At 34.2% G+C, this 21,566-nt stretch overlaps 2 protein-coding genes across 2 annotated transcripts in view; both read right to left on the reverse strand.

Annotated features, from left to right (window-relative positions):
• The window catches only part of LOC117121708, a 3,419-nt gene extending 1,461 nt beyond the window's left edge, over positions 1–1,958 (reverse strand). Inside the window, exon 1 of the mRNA XM_033266994.1 lies at positions 1,831–1,958. Within this exon, the coding sequence (XP_033122885.1) occupies positions 1,831–1,891 (61 nt within the window). The 5' untranslated portion in view covers positions 1,892–1,958. The remainder of the gene's footprint in view (positions 1–1,830) is intronic.
• Positions 1,959–5,274: 3,316 nt separating this feature from the next.
• Positions 5,275–21,566, reverse strand: part of LOC117121631 — a 31,995-nt gene continuing 15,703 nt past the window's right edge. Inside the window, exons 29-53 of the mRNA XM_033266870.1 lie at positions 21,114–21,310; positions 20,631–20,843; positions 19,423–19,696; positions 18,773–18,917; positions 18,204–18,336; positions 17,483–18,004; positions 16,855–17,023; positions 16,231–16,601; positions 15,845–16,077; positions 15,272–15,508; positions 14,638–14,832; positions 13,886–14,089; positions 13,282–13,461; positions 12,751–13,047; positions 12,037–12,261; positions 11,490–11,774; positions 10,861–11,377; positions 10,384–10,547; positions 9,825–10,094; positions 9,239–9,449; positions 8,671–9,000; positions 7,848–8,157; positions 7,095–7,425; positions 6,687–6,839; positions 5,275–6,479 (exon numbers count right to left, since the gene is read on the reverse strand). Of these exons, the coding sequence (XP_033122761.1) occupies positions 6,297–6,479; positions 6,687–6,839; positions 7,095–7,425; positions 7,848–8,157; positions 8,671–9,000; positions 9,239–9,449; positions 9,825–10,094; positions 10,384–10,547; positions 10,861–11,377; positions 11,490–11,774; positions 12,037–12,261; positions 12,751–13,047; positions 13,282–13,461; positions 13,886–14,089; positions 14,638–14,832; positions 15,272–15,508; positions 15,845–16,077; positions 16,231–16,601; positions 16,855–17,023; positions 17,483–18,004; positions 18,204–18,336; positions 18,773–18,917; positions 19,423–19,696; positions 20,631–20,843; positions 21,114–21,310 (6,349 nt within the window). The 3' untranslated portion in view covers positions 5,275–6,296. The remainder of the gene's footprint in view (positions 6,480–6,686; positions 6,840–7,094; positions 7,426–7,847; positions 8,158–8,670; positions 9,001–9,238; positions 9,450–9,824; positions 10,095–10,383; positions 10,548–10,860; positions 11,378–11,489; positions 11,775–12,036; positions 12,262–12,750; positions 13,048–13,281; positions 13,462–13,885; positions 14,090–14,637; positions 14,833–15,271; positions 15,509–15,844; positions 16,078–16,230; positions 16,602–16,854; positions 17,024–17,482; positions 18,005–18,203; positions 18,337–18,772; positions 18,918–19,422; positions 19,697–20,630; positions 20,844–21,113; positions 21,311–21,566) is intronic.

Raw genomic sequence — 21,566 nt, forward strand, 5'->3', positions numbered from 1 at the left:
TCGTAATAACGAGATAATATCTAAATTTTATTTTTTTTAGTTGGCAGCAATATATCTATATATATATCTATATATATATAATAATATCTCGAGATAATTATCTCGTTATTACGAGATAATATCTCGTAATAACGAGATAATAGGGCAAGGGTGGGAAATTGTGGACAGTATCAAAGAGTATAAAAGAAGAGAGTCCACTGCTATTCTTAATGCACGTGAGTCAGCGTGACGCCCGATCTTTATATTTCATTAATGAAAATTGTTTAGATATTTATTTGAAAAATATATTATATGAAATAATGTAATCGTTAACGCTTTAATAATATTTGATGTTTGATATTTGAATGTTAAACACAAACACAATGTATACACAGGCTTATAGTACTAGAGTCCAGTTAAAATATGTAAATAATACTCGAAATAATATACTTATTATACATTTATATAAATATTATGTGTAAATATGTATTTAGTATATTAAATTAAATTTAACGAAAAACAGAAGAAACATATAGGAAGGAAGAAAGAAGAAAAGGAAAAAATATTGGAGCGGCTAAAAATATTTATCGAAAAAGTTAATAACTAAATACATATTTACGCATAATATGTAGGCCTATATAAATATATAAATAAGTATATCATTTCAATACATATTTACATGTTTTAACTGGACTCTCAACTAGACCTGTGTATACATTGTGTCTGTACCGGTATTACTTAACATAATTCAATCTTATTGCTTTATTTAAATATTATCAAATATTATTAAACGTTAACGATTACATTATTTCATTTAATGTATTTTTCAAATAAATGAGTATAACTCAATCCACATTTTTTTAATTTATGAAAATATGCTTAAATATTTATAAAAATATGCTTAAATATTATCTCGTTATTACGAGATAATTATCTCGTTATTACGATATATCTATCTACGAAGAAGTTGCCTCTATGCCATTAACTTAAACAAAATTAAATATAACCATGAAATATCTTAATATTACAAAGGAAAAACTAATAAAGAAAATGTTCTCCATCAATCTCATTATCTCTCTTATCATCAACATGTTATTTTATTAAGATCTAAAATAACTGCATGAATTGCTTTATAATTCGTTGTCTTGGCATCAGTTGGCAAGCACGCGCAAATGGACTTGATGGAATTATTGAATTCTGCTTTCTTGTCTAAAAAGGTCGGATCTGCCACATCATCTAGTTGACAGGAGTTATGTATGTAGTTACTCCATTTTTGGAGTGTCTGCGCCCGCCGCCAAAACTCCGATTTCGGAGGTTTTGTGTACTTTGTAAGTTAAGGCTTAGGGGCGGCCCAGGTCTCTCCGCTGGGGGCTGTGATTTTATTCTATGATTTGTGGCAGTGAGAAAATCTGAAAACAACATGATTCAGAACCATTGAACCATGTGCAAACGAATGGGAAAGATCATTGAAAAAAATAGCCAACACCCTCTCTACAAAAACCCAAGTGAAAATACAAACTCTGTTTCAACAAGTATGAATTGTAGGCCTATAATATCATCAATCTCATCATTATCATTGATTTTAATATTAATAGCCTACGACTATCACTCTGCGGCAGTGTACCTTAACAAGTCCTTGGGTAGTTACTTTATTATCAAGATCCAAGCTAATAGAATTGATCGTCTACTCAGATCTTATTTATGTCTGATATAATATTATGCAGCTTGGTCTTGCACTTTTACAGGAACAGAATGAATTTTCTTTATGTTCAGAATGGAATTTATATAAATTATACTAAAAAAGAAATCATGTTAATCGGGTCAAATTTTCTAAAAACCAGGCCTACATACCACGTCCTGTTGCAGAGGTCAGGAGCAAAAAAATAAAGAACACCTTCCGAAGTCTGAACATAGATGCTTCTTATACAGATCTGATCTAATAATGCACTCGTTCACTGTGGTACTCTCTCCGACTGTGCTTGGTATAAATCTGGAAACATATCGCGTTACTACATCTTAAATCATACCACTGGCACGCTTATATGAATATTCATATAATTATAGGAATATATATTTAGAAACCCTCACTTAATTTGTATTTATGTTTTATTATGTGAAAAGGGCCGGAGGCTTATTTATTGAATAAAAGCCTTCGGGCACAGAAGTTTATATGAATATTCAATGCGGTGTTTTCTGTTTTGCATCTTTTTTTCCTGACAACAGACGAAAGCTCGCAGTAAGTTTACATAAAATTGTGCCTGGTTTATTATCGATTAAACAGTTCTACAATTAAAATATTACCCTTAATCTACTTTATCAATTGCCTCCTTCAAAAGAGCAGACGATATAAAAATAATAATATTCAGGAAAGAAGAAATCTGTTAATCGTGCAAAATTTGATTGGAGATCCGGTCTACATTGCACCAGTTGCTGAGAAAGTCAGGAGCAATGAAATCAAGAAGAACATCTTCCAAAGTCTGCATTTTTTTTGCTGTATAACTTTGACGAACTACGGTAAGTGATATAAAGTAATACAGTCAAACTACTTATTTTAAAAACCTTATTACAAACAATGCACACAGACAAATATATTATTTGAAAATTGAAGAAACGTAAAGGTGACGTGTTCATAAAAGGGCTGAACTATTTTCAGTGACTCACTATTTTTCTCCATGTACACATATTTATAAAAATATGCTTAAATATTATCTCGTTATTACGAGATAATTATCTCGTTATTACGATATATCTATAGCGCATAATACGAAGAAGTTGCCTCTATGCCATTAACTTAAACAAAATTAAATATAACCATGAAATATCTTAATATTACAAAGGAAAAACTAATAAAGAAAATGTTCTCCATCAATCTCATTATCTCTCTTATCATCAACATGTTATTTTATTAAGATCTAAAATAACTGCATGAATTGCTTTATAATTCGTTGTCTTGTTCTGCAGAACAAACTCAAGAATATTAATGAATTAATATAATGTCGATGCAAGTGGGGGGTACATGAGCATGAAACCCTGAACCATCAGTTTTGCCCTTGCCCAGTGTGTCATTTTTATCTTTAATTAAACAAGAAGCAACATAATCTCTCAAATTCATGTAATATGAGATACTTTTCAGTTTTACTGAACTGTTTGGAATGAGTATACGAAAGGGGAAATATATAATCGAGTAAAATTTGATAACATGCTCACATACCACAAGGCACAGAGAAATTCAGAAGCAGAAGAGTTAATAGCAACATCTCCCAATGTTTGAACATTTAAGTATGGAGATCTGATAATGTACTCGTTCTCACTGCGGCACTCCTGGTTTCTGACGCCGAATAAAACCAGTACACCGCACGTTTGCCGAATTGTTGTAGTTTTAAAGATCCATCAAGGCAAAATTATTTCTGGCCACTCAAGAGGCCTAATAATAATGGCAGCGTAATTGAATAGAATCGCACTTTTAACATACAGATGGATTTAGGATAATATCTCTTCTTTCATGCCTAAACTTTTGTCTCAATTTTATCTTGTGTAGTGTGCTTTTTAGCGTAGTTTAGAGTAATTTAATATTATTGCAAAATTGGCTTTATTGTGCAAATGTCATACATTTGATATGAATGACCTTTCATGTAAAATTCACACCTAAATAATATATAGAATGGAAATTAAAGTATTTTTCTAATGCAATCATATAATATATTAAGGTTATCACTATTACTAGTTCAATTATTTATTAAGTATATGCTATGCGGCCTTATATGCTAATATCATGGATGTATTATAATACCTCCATGGTTAAACTGTAAGTAATGTCATTGGCATGACAATAGGCTTTGAAGGTGGAATGGTCAATACCACAGTGTAGGGAATTTAACTCATACTGTTTTATTCATAATGTAATATACATAATGCATATGCGAATTTTTATATTTATTACTATATACCACATAATAAGCCTACTATTTGCAATTACTATCCCAATAAATACTCCACACCATCAGTTATTCTGTAGGACATTTCTCTCACTATGTAATTGTACTGAAAACTACAACGCTTAAGATTTTTTTTTTCATTAATAATTGATCTTTAAGATAATTCCGGTAATTTTCCTTTAACATTTTTAGTATGTAATAACTGATACATAATTTTAAGTAAAGTATCTAAAAACAACTTTCAGAATTATGATAGGCCTATTTATTGTATTGTATTTAAATGTTTGGTTATTAATGGGGCAGCTGACTCTCAATGAGTTATAGTAAAATCGTGCTTAAGCTGCCCCTGACCAAAATATGTTGTACTGTACCAATTGTAAATGTGTATTGTTCTGAAAAAATACATGAAATGAAATGAACAAATGAAGTTGAAAAACATATGATTATGACTAAAACTTGAAAAAATCTCTTTATTGACTAAATTTTCCTCAAAATATATCCAAAATAATCTAAACAAAGGCAGAAAATAATGGAAAAAATTATTAACTAAAAACTACATTTAAGTTGACAGACCTGTCTGAACTGGTAGCCAACACATAATTCAAGTTTTTGTGATGGAAGCATGGCCAGTCTACATTTTGTTAATTGATGGTATAAAAATAGGGACACAGATATTACTAAAAATGAACAGTATCTTACTAGTTACTGAGTTAAAAGTTATCTAAACCTGGACTGATCAGGTCTGAAATGTATCTTACTAATTAAAATGTTATCTAAACCAGGACTGATCAGGTCTGTCATTGTCACAATATATAAAAAAACAATATAGGGCAATATAACATAGGATATAAAATTATAAATTTCTATGTTAAAATAGCTTAAATTTACATATATGTTCATGAAAGCACAAATAGACCCGTTAATACAGTACTACCAAGAGATAAAAGTACATAATGAAATCACAAGGATCGATTTAAAGCAGGTAAGTTACTTATCGCTAAATGACACTGCTGCTGGAAGTGTAGTTCAATCTGGGATTCTAAGTTACTACATTCTGTATGTGGCAAAGACAAGCCAAACCAGTCACTCGTCGGAAAAATAAATTTTTAGTTATTAATACAGGGTTAAACAGTAAAATGAGAGCTATAAAATGGTGAAAGAATCATTTAAATCCGACACTTCGTTATGAAATTACACAAGTTTAAACATACAGCTGTTTAAAGAACAATATTTGAGAAATCAGCCTTTAAAGTTTACGATTTCAGGCATTTCTTAGGCAGAAACCATCACCAAATCGTTAAAAATTGTTATTTTAACATTGAAAATGAGGAAAATAACAGCATAGCATGATGTATAGATATGTAAAGGTTAGTTTAGTGCAATAAAATAAATTTCCAAAATTTTGACATTCCAACATGTTTTGGCCATTATCTCCAAAACAGGATTTGCGACGAGTGACTGGTTTGGCTTGTCTTTGCCACATATATCACAACATTGAAAATCTTGGTGAATTTGAAAAAAAATATATACCTGATTCTAGGTTTTCCTCAATAAACATATGGATAAATGATGCATTTTAAATCGTCTTCCTTTGATTACATTATATTTTTACATTTTTAATAAATTAAAAATTCCACGATATATTTACACAACCATATAATTTACAAAGGAATGTTCTCAAGTACTACAAATTGTTTGGACGGAATTCTTAAAGATAATTACCTATCAAGGTGATGTGATCTGAAAGCATCAATCATTATCAATCAGGACGGATTCATAATAATATTCTGTAGTTTACATTTTTAAATAAATTTAATTTTAATAATTTACTTATTATCAAGATGAGAGTACTCAATATTATACAGGACGAATTAATTATTATACATAGATATACTTTAAAGGCACAATTTTATTAAAGCTAATTACCTATCAAGGTGATATGAACTGAAAGCATCAATTGACTTATTCAATCATTATCAATCAAAGTGAAATACTTAATATAATATTACAGGACGGATTAATTATTATGCATACTTTAAAGGCACAATTTTATTAGAATGCTGACATTCTATCAATAAATTTATTTCTTATTAAAGAAATATTGATAATAATAATAATTGATATAGTGGACAATATATTGCAAATTTAACATTTCTTGCACTAAAAAACGACAGAATATTTATTGGTGACATATTAAAAATGTTGGTGGACAAGCTAAAATTACATTTAAAAATAGCATATATCACAAAAATAACAATGTATATCAACTTAAGTCTTTAAATTTTCATAATAATATTTATTTTTATTTTTGATAAACAACTATTGGATCCAAGTGCAATTCAATTAGGTCCATTAGTTACTGATACTTATTTATTTATGACTCTATTTTCGTGATTCTTTTTTCGCACTTTTTTCTCGCTGTGTTTGTAATTGTGTTTGTCGGTCCTCAAGTTCTTTACGGAACATCTCAAGCCGTTGCAGTGTGTTTGCACGTTTAGCAATCAGTGTGGTCAGAGTCGATTGGGCTGTGCTAAGCTGTCCTGTAGTGTCCTTAACAGTTGTTGTCTGTTGTAGAAAAAAAAATTATATTCTAAAGTCATATTAAACAATCATAATATTCTGATTTTTTTTATATTTTTTTGGAGTATTTTTGGATTTTATATGTATGATGAAATGTGTGAATGAATGAATGCATGAATGAATTAATGCATTAGTGAATGAATTAATGAGTGGAGGCTGCTGCATAGTAATAGCTTGTGCTCCTTAGCCTACCTTTCCATCACTCATTTGCACCAAGTCTTTCTGTTGTTTCAGTTGGTGGCCCAGATTGTGAACTTGTTCCTGCCTATCCACAACCTGTTTGCTGAGGCTAGAGAACTCTGCACTCAAATTGTCCACCTTTTCTTCTAAGGATTTCACCTCATCCTATATATAATATAATAACAAAACTTTTTTTATGATTTCAAAGATAAATAAATACTTAAATAGACAGGGAATGAGAACTATGGTTCAGGAGACTGTATGTGTCGTGAAACCCTCGGACAGACTGTTCCATAATGTTTTGAAGGGATGTTCCATTGCAACCCTAAGGAAACGTTGCGCATCACCATGGTAGTATGCTAGAGCTATCAATGCAACCCCTTCTGGTACTTATAAATCATTTTTTTATCAAAATCTTACCTGAAGGAATGTGTAAAAGAGGTCTTTATTTGCTGTTTTATCAGCTGCCAATTTGATGCGTCCTCCTGCATACTGCCTAGCTGTTGACTCCGCCAAAGACTTCTTCCACATTGCAGTCCCACTAAGTTCACCAGGAAGCTTCTCAATGAGGTCTTTGTTAGACTGGGTAGCAATGCGACGTGTCAGCACGGTCTTGCCTGTCAATTGGGAGAGACGGTCATCCACTTTATCGTTTGTTCCATGTTGCTTTGCGAGAGTCATCTTGTCCTCAACATGACCAAGGAAGTTCCTCATTTGCTCATTCACAGAGAAATTGTTGTATTTCCTCAATCTGATGGAAAAATAAATGATGTGACTACTTTAAAAAGCTGAACTAAAAACTTGCAATTTCTTGGTCAATAAAATAATTAAAAAGAAGAATAATCAACTTTTTTGTCGCATATTAAAATACAGTAGAACACTTAATACGGGGACACCTTCAAGACCAAAAAAAGTGTCCCCTTAACAGAGGTGTTCCCTGAATAGTGTTTTTCCGTAGTGTAAAAAGAGAGTACTTTCCCTCGTTTTGTGGTTGAAGAAGGGTTCTACTGTATAATGACTGCTAAAAGCTATTATAATGATTCATTAAACAGACATTGTGTGGTATTTAACAAATGATAACTTGAAAAAATGTATACATAATATTGTTTTACAATGAAACCTAGCAAGTAATAAGATGCAAATGAAATGTTAGTATTATGGTTGATGTTATACCTTTGATTCATCTGTTCTTGTGTAACAGTTGTGCCAGAGCTGTCTGATCCACGTATCAACTGTACGTCAAGTAATTGGTCTACGATATTCTCTTTATCAGAATTAGCATGTGAATCTCCAAACAAGGCCTCAAGTAACATACGAGAACTCTTTTCCTCCTTATCCTTCTGCTCTGCAGTCATATCCTGCTCAGCCTGCGTAAGAGCACTGGTTCGTCGGTAGCGAGCAAAAAACAGATCATTGCAGACTGTAGAGAGGGCGCTGTAGAATTCACGAGTGAAATCTTGGTCTGTGTCATCAATCATGTCACCTAAAGATCAAATTTAATAAATATATGATTTATACTTTCATATTTTTATGCATATAATATGTTGTGAGCTACACAACTAATAAACAGTGACATGGAGAATTTAACTAAGAACAGTATTTTGAGACACTTGTTTTCATCTAACACAGTTTATGGTGACAAAATGTCTAAATGTTCTTTGTGCGTTTGTGAATCTATAATCATAGTGATATTAATTCTTAGCTGATAATCTAACTGATAATCACATCATCCAGGTTGGATCAGACTACTTTCAAATTTCATAATCTTGTATGAGAATTGGAAGTTATACAGACCCTAACACTTATCCCAGCCACCAATGGTTTTTCGGGGTTTCTGTTCCTGGTGTATCAATCAATTACTAACCTCATTATTATCATTATCAATCATAAATAATCAAATCATCTTCTTTCTTATGATCACAACAGTCATTCATTCATATATTAATATTATTATCACATAGTAATCATTATAATTAAAATGATGTTGATTCTGTACCTATCTTGATATGAGCAAGAGCATGGACTAACACCAAAACGAAGTCTCCAACGAAATCTAGTCTGCTAAGCCGCATGTACAAGATTTGACTGCTATCATCAAAATGATAAGAGTTCCTGTAAGCATTCTTAGTCAAGTTGGGATTGTTAGGGATCTTCTCAGCAAGGAGTAGAGTCACTGGGTTATGTCCGCAATTTGTGGCCACTAACTTGGCAATGAAGACACCAAACTTGTAAACGACGAATGTACGTCCACCGAGCTTGTTGAGGTCGACCGGAATGAGCTCAGTGTCACCCACCCATTCTTGGTCACGTGCATCGAGAAATTGAGCTGTGAGCAAAATGATGTTTAAATTTGAGAGAATAAATAATTTCTATTAAATTGAAAGTGAAAAGTTTACCTAAAAAAATACCTTCGAAATATTTATCTGAGAATCATTTCAACACTCACAGAAACAGAAGTCAATGTTACTGTACATTTTACATTTTACTTTTAACCTAAATATTTCTACTGTCTTTCTTTCTCACTCCTTTCAAACCATGATCGATGTAATACTCTGTTTACTTACTTTTGTCTTTCTTCGGTAACAGTCCTCCATTTTTCATCATGCCTTTAATTTCTTCCATTTTGCGGTAGAGTGGTGACACCATAAGGAGGTTGGTTAGGTCCTCATCACTCATTGGTGCTGCCATGGCATACGAGCTTGGCATCACAGTTGGCACTGGTTCCTTATTGGATAACAAGTGATCTATGTTGACACTCTCTTTCAATGTCATAACCTGCCAATCAAAATCAATGTAGATTCAAACATCATTGGACTAATTATTAATATTGGTTTATTATAAATTTTATTATGGTATTTTTGTGGCAGCATAGCTGCTACCATATGTGCTCTCAACCTTGAAGTTAGGGTTTCGATATCTTGCTGTGCATTTTGTGCCTGTCCTTGTGCAAGAAACTTTACCTAAACTTGTCTCTCTCCACCCAGGACGGCAAGTGGGTACCTAGTAGGTTGTACACCAATGCACTGATAACTAGCTGCAATATCACTGAATTATCCCAAAGGAGCTGAGTATGTGTCCCTAGCTTTTTACAGTAATTTCTACTGCTTTAAATCAATAAATAAATAATTAAATACAAGATATTATCTCTACCTCATCTGCCTTCATTCTTTCTCCCTCCATTTTCAGATGTTCATTATGTTCTTCAATATTTGCCTTCATCTGCAGCTGAACATTCTCTTTCTTCATCTTCAGCTTCTCCTCTTTCTTCTTCTTCAGTCGTTCTTGAAGTGAGCTTTGCATCCTCATCCGGTCTTCATCATGTTTCTGTTTTAGTTTAGCAACATCATGTTCAAATTCCTCAATCAGACGTTCCTGTTCTTCTTTAGAACTTCCGTTCTTCTTCATTGCTTCTAGTTTTTCCTATGAAATGTGATTAGTGCGAAGTAAAGTTTAAATGGAGAAAAGCACTTAAAAACAAAAGATTAAACAAATCGAGATGGGCTTTTACAATACATTCTGGAGGTAAATCCGATTAAAACCTCTTATAAATGGCCCAAAGTAAAATAAATGACAGAAGCACTGGGTTTACATGAATTTATATCATAAATATTTTACCTATGTATTGTTTAATTTGTAGTAAACTATTTCAGTTTTGTAAGTGCTAAAATCTTAAACTTTCAGGTTTTTAAAAATAAGTGCATTTGCTTACCAAATGCTTCTTTTTCTTTTCTTGTACTAATTGTTCCTTTCGTTTATTCAGTGAAGCCAGATTTTTCTCATGTCGTTCCTTTTCTTTCTTTTCTTCATCATGCATACGCTTCTCAAATTCAGACAGTTCTTTTTCCATGCGTTTCTTCTCAGTCTTTTCAAAATCTGAAATACATTTAAAAAGTTAATTTAAATATTGCTCTTTGAGGTGGATGTGTATAATGCTATAGCTTCAAGTGCTACCATTACCATAATACAGTAGGACAGAAATGTTGTAGTCTATGAGTAAGATACACACCCAAACTATGTGGCAGTGGTGCCGAGGTGGTGGACTGTTCCATTAGAGGCTTTATCTAGTTAAGTGACACATTCTGTCTCACGTCTGGATTTTTTACTACATTTCTTTTCAACAAGGCCTTCTTAATATTTTTTTAACAATAAAGAATTAACTTAGTAGTCTCAAAAGTTAATAATTTACCTTCTTTCTCCTTCAGCAATTTTTCTTCATTTTCTAAGCGTTCTTTTTCAAGTCTAGTCTTCAGCTCATCCAAATCCTCTGCTGCCTTCTGGGCCTGTTCAGCAGACACTAACTGGTTCACATTCTGATCTGTTGAGAATTCTCTGAGAGCTTCAGCAAACTCTTGATAATGGCGCTCCTTCATCTCAAGCTTAGCACGAGCAAATCGTAACTCCCAGTCAGAAAGGGCGCCCTGTTCTATTTCATGCTTTTCAGCTGAAAGATCTTTTTCCAATTGGCTCATCTCAATCTGCTGTTTATTGAGAACAGAAGCTCGTCGTTGTCGGAGTTCTTCTGGTGGTAGCCCCTCTTTAGCAAGATCAGCAAGCTCTTTTTCATGATGCTGTATCATCAACTCTCGCTTTGAATGGTATTTGTCATGCAACTTTGCTAAAGCGCCCTCTACAGCTACTTTACGCTCTGCCTCAAACTGCCCATCTAAATCAATTAGTTCCTGAGCATGTCGCTTATCAAGAACCTTAATATTAAAAAAGAAAAAAATATTTAGTGTGCAAAATTTAATAAAATAAAATAAAATATACTTTAAAAAAAGTTAAAGAAAATGTTTATTGATAATTAAATTCACTTACAGCTCTAATAATTTTCTCAGTGTTTTGTCCCCCACTTCCTTGAACTCCTTCCATCATTTCCTTCTTCTCTTTTTCCTTGATGACACTGGAGCGAACCTCTGAAAGTTCTTTCTTTTGCTCGATCATTTCCTTCGCAAGTTCAACTTCATGCTTTCGTTTTTGTTCCTTTTCTAGTTGTTTTTTGCGTTTTGCGAGTCTGTCACGCAGCTGAAGCTGCTGGCGGGCACGCTCACTGTAAAGTTTGTCCTCAAGGTCTTCAATCTCACGAGCATGAGCTGTTAGAAGCTGTCAAAAGTTAAAAACAGAGTTGAAATGCATTACAGGAGTAAGCAATAATGAATCCAATGTACTCATAATATTATATATATGGGGATCAGTATGTCTGACAGCTGGGTTCTGAACTGAGAGGTTTATGGGGAGAATTTTTTTGGCTTAGTATGTACCAAAATTATGCTCTGAGAGACGGAGAATGGGTCCAGGCCTGTCCGACAGGGGGATTCTCACTGCCCCTGCTGGCGCCACCATTGGTTAGGATTTCTTGACTTACCTGCTGCATTTCCTCATCAGACAAGTCTGTTCTTGCGGTGATCTCAGCTGCTTGCTTATTCTTCTTTTCTGTGATTATTTTCAATCGCTCACTGTCTACTCTTCTTAGCTCATCCTCCTGTTTTTCTTTTCCTTCTTGTTCAAGTTTCTCTTTTAGCTTCTGCTGTTCCTCCTCATGTCTCTGTTTCATCTCTTCTTGTACTCGCTGGTGTTCTCGAACTACAGCCTTTTAAAATGAGGAGGAAGATAAGAATCGAGTGAATAGGATAATTGAAATAAAAGTAATCTGTTGGCTGTACAGCTTTGGCAACTTTAAAGACATGATACAGATAGACCGTGTGGATAAATAAATTGAGATATAGAATAATAAAGCCAGCTAGAAAAATGTAAGAGCAGAGTCACATAGTTCGGTGGCTAAGATTGCTTCCCATTCCAATTTCATGATCCATGTTTCAAATCCTGTTAGAGTATTTTTTCTCTTTTTTAGCAACTAAAAACTTAAACAGCTCCAATTTTTAAGCCTTATAGACTTACACTAGTTGGTGATTTACTTGCTGTTAAGCTCTGCTCAGAATATCAAATCTTCTTTGACAAAAACCATTGTATGTCCATATATAGTAAGAATGTGCTTATACACGATTTGATAGTCTTAATACTATTAGAGATTAAGATGTGAAAGAGAAAGGATAAAATATTAAAGATAAGATAGACATACCTGTTCTTCAATGGAGAGATCTTCCAGATTCACCTGTAGTCCTGATGTGAGATTCAAATCATCTTGTTGCACCTGTTTCTCTTGCTCTGCCAGGAATCTCTGTGCCGCCTCTTCCTCTGCCATCCTTTGAAGATCTCTCTGTTTACGTTCTTGTCTGCTTTGTATTTTAGCTTTAAGATCAGCCTCCTGACGATCTCGTTGAACGCTGAGTTCATATTGAACATTCTCATTCTCTCGTCTCATTTGGTCCATTAATTGCTGAGATATCACTGTATCAATTTTATGATCCAATTGGGCCTGTAACACAACAAATATTTCTTGTTTATTACTATAAAAAATATTATTTAAATATATAACATTATAAAAATATGCATTAACAGCTTATAGTATTTCCCAATACATTATTGTATAAAAGTAAATATTTTACATAACAGTAAGAAACAATATTGTTGTTGTTAAATCTAATTTATTAATATTATTATTAATTTAAACTTTTACCACTTCAAAAGCCAATATTTTTCCTTTATTTACCTTTTTCAAAATATCTCTATGAGCCTTCTTGATTTCTTTACTTTGTTCTTCATCAATTTGTTTATTAATGTCCAATATTTGTTGCATTTCCTCAGACTCTAGCTTGGCCTCCAGTGACTCCATCTCTTTCTGGTTGCGTACTTCAATTTCTCGTACTTCTTCAGCTGTCAAATCTCCAAGCTATAAAAGAAAAAAGACCAACAATATATTCTAATCTCTTACTCCTATCTTATACGTATTGTATAATAGAATAAAAAGTGAAAAAGGAAGATAATGTGTTATTTTCTATATAATGAACTATAATTTAGGAGGGGTTTATAAAGTATTCATAAAATATATATTATATCCTAATTTACTTCCAACATATATTATTAAAATATACTTAAAACACATGAAATCTTAACATTTGAAAATCACAAGGTAGTCTTTTTGCTATTTATCGCATCTAAATAAAGTAAAGTGAATAAGGAAGATAGATGGGCATAAAAAGGCGAGATAGGGCATTTATCGGTTTATTAGATATTCAGTAAATAGACAGCTCTATTATTGCTGTAGATATTTTCATTTTTGAATATGCTTATTATACAACATTGTTGTATTTTACCTTATCCATTTCAGCGTCTTGTTTATTCTTCAATTTCCTGATTTTATTGCGACGCCTTTGTGCCATGCGAGTCTTCAAAACAGCGGTATGATCTGTGCGCCGTTTATCCATTTTCTGTTTAATGGCTCTCTCAGTATCAAACTGCTCATGGCTCAAGCCCTGGGCAGCATCTGCATCAAGACCACCAGCCTGGACCAATGTATCCTGCAACATTAAATAAAAATATTCCTCTATCCATTCCCCTATTCTATTAATACAAAATTTCTGTTTTCCAGTAAAAATAGTAATATATGAATAAATGTTACTAATGCACATTAGATGCTACTCTACCAGGATTTCATCAAATATTCTACTTTTTTAACAGATACAGGGATGAATGCAGAGATGTTCCAAATGGAGGGGGGGGGGCAGATCAAGAGAAAACACTACCCTGGGAAATTTTTGTTCTTTAGACGCCCAGAAATAACCTCTATGAGACGTTATGCGCGATCAATAATTTCTTTTTCTTTCATTGTTTTTAACTTTCCAAAAGGCGGGTAGGCGGTGGGGGCGGGGGGGAGCTCAGCTCGGCCCCACTAATTCTGCCCCTGAGTTATATAATTTAACATTAAGAGAATGCTACAATATCTCTTTAATAACCACTTTTCATTCATTAAGACCAAAAACCATTCCATAAGACTCATTATAAGTGTTAGTTGATGTGCAGCAGATTGCATGTATGTTGATAATGTGAAATAATAATTATTACTTACAATAGCTGTTGACATGTTCTCAGAGAACTTGTAAAGTTCTTCATTAGCTTGTTCCTGATTGGCTTGCATCTGTGCCTTAGAGAGGGCAGCAGAGCCTTCAGATACACTGATGCCGAGGGTTAATTCATGTGTCCTGATTTGACCTGCTGCTGATGATTTCAACTCTTCTATTGGCGGCAGACCAGCTTCCTCGGCCTTTAAAAGCAATATGGAAACATTGGGGGCATCTCAGTGCGGTGCTTAATCATAAGTGACACGCTTCAAAAATTATTGTGAGTAACGAGCTTATTTGGGCCAATAAGCGCAACAGAGCACATACAATGATTTGGAGGCATCATAACCAACACTTATTATAAATTATTGTCTTGCTAATGGTACCATTTGTACATAGGCCCATCTGACATGTTGCATTACTGTACATTACCATTACTTAATCAATGAAAAATTTGTTATTTAATAGTGTCACGATGATGTGAAACATGAAATCATGTTGAGTTGTACTCTTGATTAGGCGCAACATTTACTGAATTCACCAATAACAAATGGCACAGCACTTATTCATGGTTGTACTTTTAAGATGATTGTTGCGGTGCTTATTCAAGAGAGCAGTAATTACTGGATTATACACACTTACCTCCTGTTGGTGTCGTTTTCTGAGTGCCAGCTGCTTAGCCATTCTTCTCTGGGCCAGTTTTTGCTGAAGATCATACATTTGTTTTTCTTTCTTATGGTCAAGGCGATCAAGAGCGTGGTACAATGACTTCTCATGCCTTGACATGATCTCCTCAATCTCATCCGTACTCAGGTCACCGTCCAATTCTGCTGTCAATTCAGCATTCATTCGCTTTATTATCTCCTGCCTTTCTTTTTCCTATAAAAATATTCATTTTACTTAAAATCTAATTGTGTTGTTGTATGTGTTTTAACATAATAAAAAGTAATACTACTAACATCTATTTTTATATTTTCCATAGAGTTCAGTCTTAAGAATTATTAATCAGAAAGTAGACTGGATTATCTAAGATTCTGTCCACACTATCAAAATTTATTTGACAAAAACATGTGAAATACCTAAATATGGTCATGATGACATGACATCATGATCATGTAGGCATATCATGACCAACTATGAGCACACTTATTTTGTCAAAGAAATTTGAAAATCTGGACAAAGCTTTCAGATAATGCTAAATAAAATACATCTTACATGTTCCTGCAATAATGTATTCATTTCCTTCTGTTCTTCATCAACAAGTTCTCTCTCAAGTTGAAGACGTTCAGCATTCTGTCGACTGATGAGATTTCCAGAGGCAACCTTGGTTCCATTAGATGTTGAAGCCTTGCTCATCATCTCTGGTGTGATGTTGAACGTGCCAGAATTCAGCTTCTCAACCAGAATTCTTAATGCATCCATTAATTCTGTTTCACGAGTTTTTGAGACTAAAATCAAAAGAAGAAGAATGACAGCAATCAATATATCAGTATCCATTGGTTTATGTCATAAGTATATATTTAAATATGCACACATGATTTATGTTTTTATACATTTAATAAGGATGTGGATTAATCTTGAGAATATAATATTTTACATACCTTGGATATTGAACACTCTGTTAACCTTAGCATTGACAACTACTGGACCTTCCTCATCAGAGCCACTGCTGCTACTGCTGCTTCCTGAGCCTCTACGACGTCTTCTGGCTTTGCCGCTAGCCTCCAACTTGGATGCATCAAAGTTATTCAACATTACTTTCAGTCCATCTGTCTGCTGACTCATGCGTTCGTAGAAGCTGCGCATATCATCCTGATGTTTGCTGAGTTGTTGCGATAGGTATAAGGACTGATCCTCTAGCTTGTCGAATAGCGTGCGAACATTGAAATCCTCCAGTAAGTCACTTTGGTTTCCAGACTGAACTTTACCTTCAGAGCCTTCAACAATTCGAGGTCCAAGAAGGATTGCCTCTCTGCAACACAAGAAAAATTAACAAAACCATGTATGGTACTTGTAATTAAAACATAGGATACACTGATTATTAGTAAATAAAATATAAGTAAGGTAACTCTGAAGAATAACAACTGTGAAGTCATAATTGATTCAACTTTTTGTTCTCTATTTGAGCATTATCAAATTTAATATACTTGTAATTATTATTATTAAATCTGTGATGTAAAAATTAGCCAGATAATTCCCAGCACATTATTTAGCAATCATCTCACCTGTCATATTCCTGGTACTGCAGGTATGTTGGTAGTCGGTGTGGTGCACCTAAGTAACGGTACTTGGGTTTCCAGGCTTTCATTGGATATATTCCTGCATTTTGTGGACGCCAAACGATAACAGCTACAACAAGCATAACCACACAAGCAAGCAGGAAGGCAAGCATACCTGAATTGAAAAGATGCACCAATATTAGTAACAATGCAAGTGATTATGAATACTTTACTGGCTTTAGTAATATTTAATACAAGCATTTTAAGATAATAAACTATTTGACAACTGAATTTACTGAGTACTGAATTATGAATAAATCATTCATAAGCTGTCCATAATTTTTTTTTTGCCTGAATCCATTATACAAACTTTTATATATCCCTTTATCATCTCAAACATTTCTTTTCTTTGAAACTTCATTATAGCTCATTTTCAAAATCGAAAAATTAGGCTTTAAAAGGTAAAGATTGTACTCCATAAAGCTAATAACAATGCAGGGGTATTACCCCCTCATTAGACAAAGAGCTTTCTTTCACAGAGACACATTGTTTATTCAGACTTGGTCTTAGTTGTCTGATAGATAGCACTTTGTAGATAAGATTGCCTTAAAATATTTGTATACAAAGCACTTACCAATGATAAGACCCCAATCTGGTTCCTCATTCACTGCTTCACTCTTTCCTATTCCCTGCTCTGTGAGGTAAATCTTCTGTGACGGCAGCACCTTAGATTGTCCTAAAGGACACGTCTGGCCTTCCTCCTTTACAGAAACAATAACCTCTCGCTGGCTTTCTTGCGCATCAGCAAACACGTACTGACCAGATTCAGTAAACACATGAGCAAATGCATTTATAGTAACATTTGTACTTTCCACGTAGAATTGTAAGTCACGGAACTCGCTGTAATCAAACAGTGGATTGGTGTTGAAAAGATGGTCTTTGACATAAACTGGATAGTTGCTAAGTGAACGATTATTTTCGTCGATGGTCACTTTGAAAATAAGCATCTCCTCAAGCTCCAAACAGAAAAGTGGATTTTCAATTCCTGAAACACCAGAGGCGGTCTGCACAGCAAGCAGACGACGACGTGATGATGAGGTAGTGTTTGCATAGAAGGTCCTTGGATCATATGTAAGTGTAGTTGTTTCAGATACTCCTGTAATTAAAATAAAAATAATACAGAAAATGTTAAACACCTGATGAATAATATTAATAATATATTAGAGAGAAAGTGTTTCCTGCTAATATATTTTAATTACTTACATTAGTATTAGGTGTATATTAAAGTAAGGCTTAAGCCTATCAATAACGTTTTCATTACTACTATACTGAAAAAGATTTTGAATAAGACTTACCAAGAAGGATTTGTGAAACTTGGCTAGGATCGGTGATGATGTGGCCGACAATACCAGTAGGCTCAAAGGAAACTAATTCAACATTCTTTGTACCAGATGTATGCACGCTAGGGCCAATCACATTTGGAACAGGCTAAGCGAAAAGAAAGTATGCGCTTATAGGTAAATGGATCTAGGTAAACCTATAACACGATATATACAATGAAATATGTAAGGAGCTTTCGATTGCACAATGTGGTAAGACGTAGAACGTAATGACGTCACTAAGAAGTCATCCGTTCATCCTCTTCATATCATGGATTCTAGGATGAAATTTGACCAAATCTACTTTTTGCAGAAAACGTAGTAGTCACGCATAAGTGGATCCATTCTAGTGTCACATCATCACACAAATCCAAAACTCCCTAATCTAATTTACAATAGCACTTTCACAATGCAGTTGCACATAAAATGTAATAGAAGCTTTGTGCTACATCACAGCCAATCATATGATCAAAAGCTCAGGATATTCTTTTTTTATAACAAAGACGAATGAATTATTTAAATATTATGTCAAGAGACTTTCTTACTTCAGATGTGGTTGAACCATCATCTGATTCAGTGCTGATAAGAAGCTGTCCGCTATCACTGAGCGTGCCCGCTACACTTGGCTTTGTGTTCATACAATCTGTGTCGCATATCTCCAGTGGGTCGGTGTATGTTGCACAGTCACATCTTCAAGGCAACAGAAACATAAATGTAATCATACATGGTGAATGAAGAAGCTAGCAAAAAGGAAGCACATGATGGATACACACAGTGGGAGGAATTAATAGTGGCACATCTAGGGGGTGCATGGGGGGATGCATGGGGGGTGCATGGGGAGGTGCACATCGCCCCAACAAAGAAATCGTGCACCCCCAGTGGCTCTGACATTGAAAATGTCCGAAGCCAAACTACTATGCTCAAGTAGTTAAAAATAACCTCATATCACCTTATTTTACGACCTAGCACCCCCTCACTCAATCACTGAGCTCTCCACTCCATCTCCGTTTCCCCACCGGCTCCCCAATACACTACTAAGAATTAAACCACATGAAAGAATAAAGAGGCTTTAAAAATCACCTACAAGTCGGCTAAACTATGGAAAATTTACTTAAATCATTTACCTTATTAACTACCTGAGCACCGGTCAATATTTTTTTTTTTTAATAGAATGTTTCTTAAGTATTCAACTAACCTTCCGAGGACAACATTGAAAGTGCCGCTAGATCCTGGACATGCTTCAGTGCATTTAAATTTTTCAGGATCCACGCACTTGCGAGAACTTGAATCACGAGCTTGGTTCAGGTCGCACCTTTCATCAACAATTGGTTGACAATCTTCATCACTGTTCTCATCTTCCTGTGGGGCATCAACCTCATCATAGAATATGTAACCTGACTGACAAATACAGGAGCCATCCGATGTCTGAAAGGAACGGTATTTACCTGTACACTCACACACAGGACTGCCTATAAATAGGAATAGAAAAGTAATCCTAACTTTGTTAATACTTCTAATGTGATAATAATGGTAAGTCATATCATTTATTTCACCAGTAAAACAAAAAAGTAAGGCTGATTAGCCGGATTGCCAAAAACAATGCAGTGTTACAGTCATACATATGTTGTATATATTGTAGCCTCAAACTGCTAGAAAAAGAAAATTATGGTTCATGCTTTATTCTCAGGCAAATTTACTTAAAAATCATATTTTATCTCCTAATTTTATGGAAAAAAGGAATGTTCCAGCAAACACAAAATATTTTTTTATAACATTCACAAACGCTGTGGTTTGGTATGTCACAAAATAACATTCACACAAAGTTGTAGGAACGCTCAAATATTTTGAAGTTGTGAAATTAGATTAGATTACATTGTTAGCTGGGATGTTAAAATTCACTTGATAGTGAAAAGGGAATGACAATGTGTATGTGGAACAGAGTGCTCTATCTTAATGTAGGCATCTTTTCTTGTATTACACATTTATTTATTTTATTTTTTTCAGTATATAAAAAATGTACAACTGGATAGCTGTTTCCACACTACTTAATATAATGATAATTGTTGACTCATATAGTGCGTATTGTAAAGACATCTATGTGCTTAGCATTATTACCACGGTCATTGGATCATGCACATATGGAACACATACTCAGGTCCCTGGGGAGAATTCCATAATGTTGCAGCTGTAATCAGAGCATTTTTGTGTTTGAACCAACCAGGTATTCATTTATACTACTGGGTGGAGAGAGGTAAACATAAGTAAAGTGCCTGGCCCAAGGACACAGGCAATACGACGAGTGTTGGTCTCAAACTCTCGGTCTCACGACCTTACACGCTGCAGCACATGCTCCTACTTGAGTTGGATTGAAAGCTCTGTGTTATCCTCAGTCATCTACCTTACCTATTACTGCTGTTGCTGAACTACCACATGGCCTACAGGCCTTCTGTCCCACCATGTTGTTGAATGTATTCTCTGGGCAGTCCACACATTGGTCCGACCTGTATGCTTTCACAATATTACCATACTTGCCAGTCGGGCAAGCAGTAGGGGCTCCGGCCCCCTCTGGACAATAGTAACCAATGGGGCAGGGGTTGTTAGTTGGATCACCAGTTCCTGCAGAAAATGATACAGAAATGTCAAAGAAAACTGAGGTGATACACTCTGTAAACAATCATTTGAGGAAATGCAAAATGTGAACAGATGGCTGGAAAACACAATGTCAATATAAATTCTTTAAATTTTAAATTAAAAGGAAATAAATAATAATATAATTAATTTCATGTCAGTTCTATTTTATTACAAATTTATCATCTAGGCCTACGCACATGTCATCACAAATATAGGAAGACATGTAAGAAATGATATACATGAAACTACATTTACCTGCTGGACAATAATATCCTTGAGGACAAATTTCACATGTGAGTCTCTCTGTGTGGTTTCCATAGAAGCCATCTGGACAAATGTTACATGATTGCGTATTCACATAGCGTAGGCCAGAATGGTCAACTGCTTTGTAACCAAGAGGACAAGTTAATGGTATCTCACTACCCTCGGGACAATATTCAGGATATTCGCATCTAAGAAAATCAAATCATAATATGTTAATTGTGAATATAGAGTCAATATTAAATAAATCAGCAGTGATGTTGGTAGTAGAGTGAGAAACAAACAGGGATAAACTGATAAATTGCCAAAGATTTCAAGTATAAAATTAAATAATGGAATCGCCTTATATGCTCATAAAGGCCTAGCATGTATTAACAACATCCTTGTTTCTCTGTTGTGTAGATGTAGACAGATAGACTAAAAACTTAGCTATGCAATTTATAACTA

The sequence above is a fragment of the Anneissia japonica genome, unplaced genomic scaffold (assembly GCF_011630105.1).
Source record: "Anneissia japonica isolate Jap-2015-1 unplaced genomic scaffold, ASM1163010v1 scaffold287709_len1912824_cov184, whole genome shotgun sequence".
NCBI classification, from domain to species: domain Eukaryota; kingdom Metazoa; phylum Echinodermata; class Crinoidea; order Comatulida; family Comatulidae; genus Anneissia; species Anneissia japonica.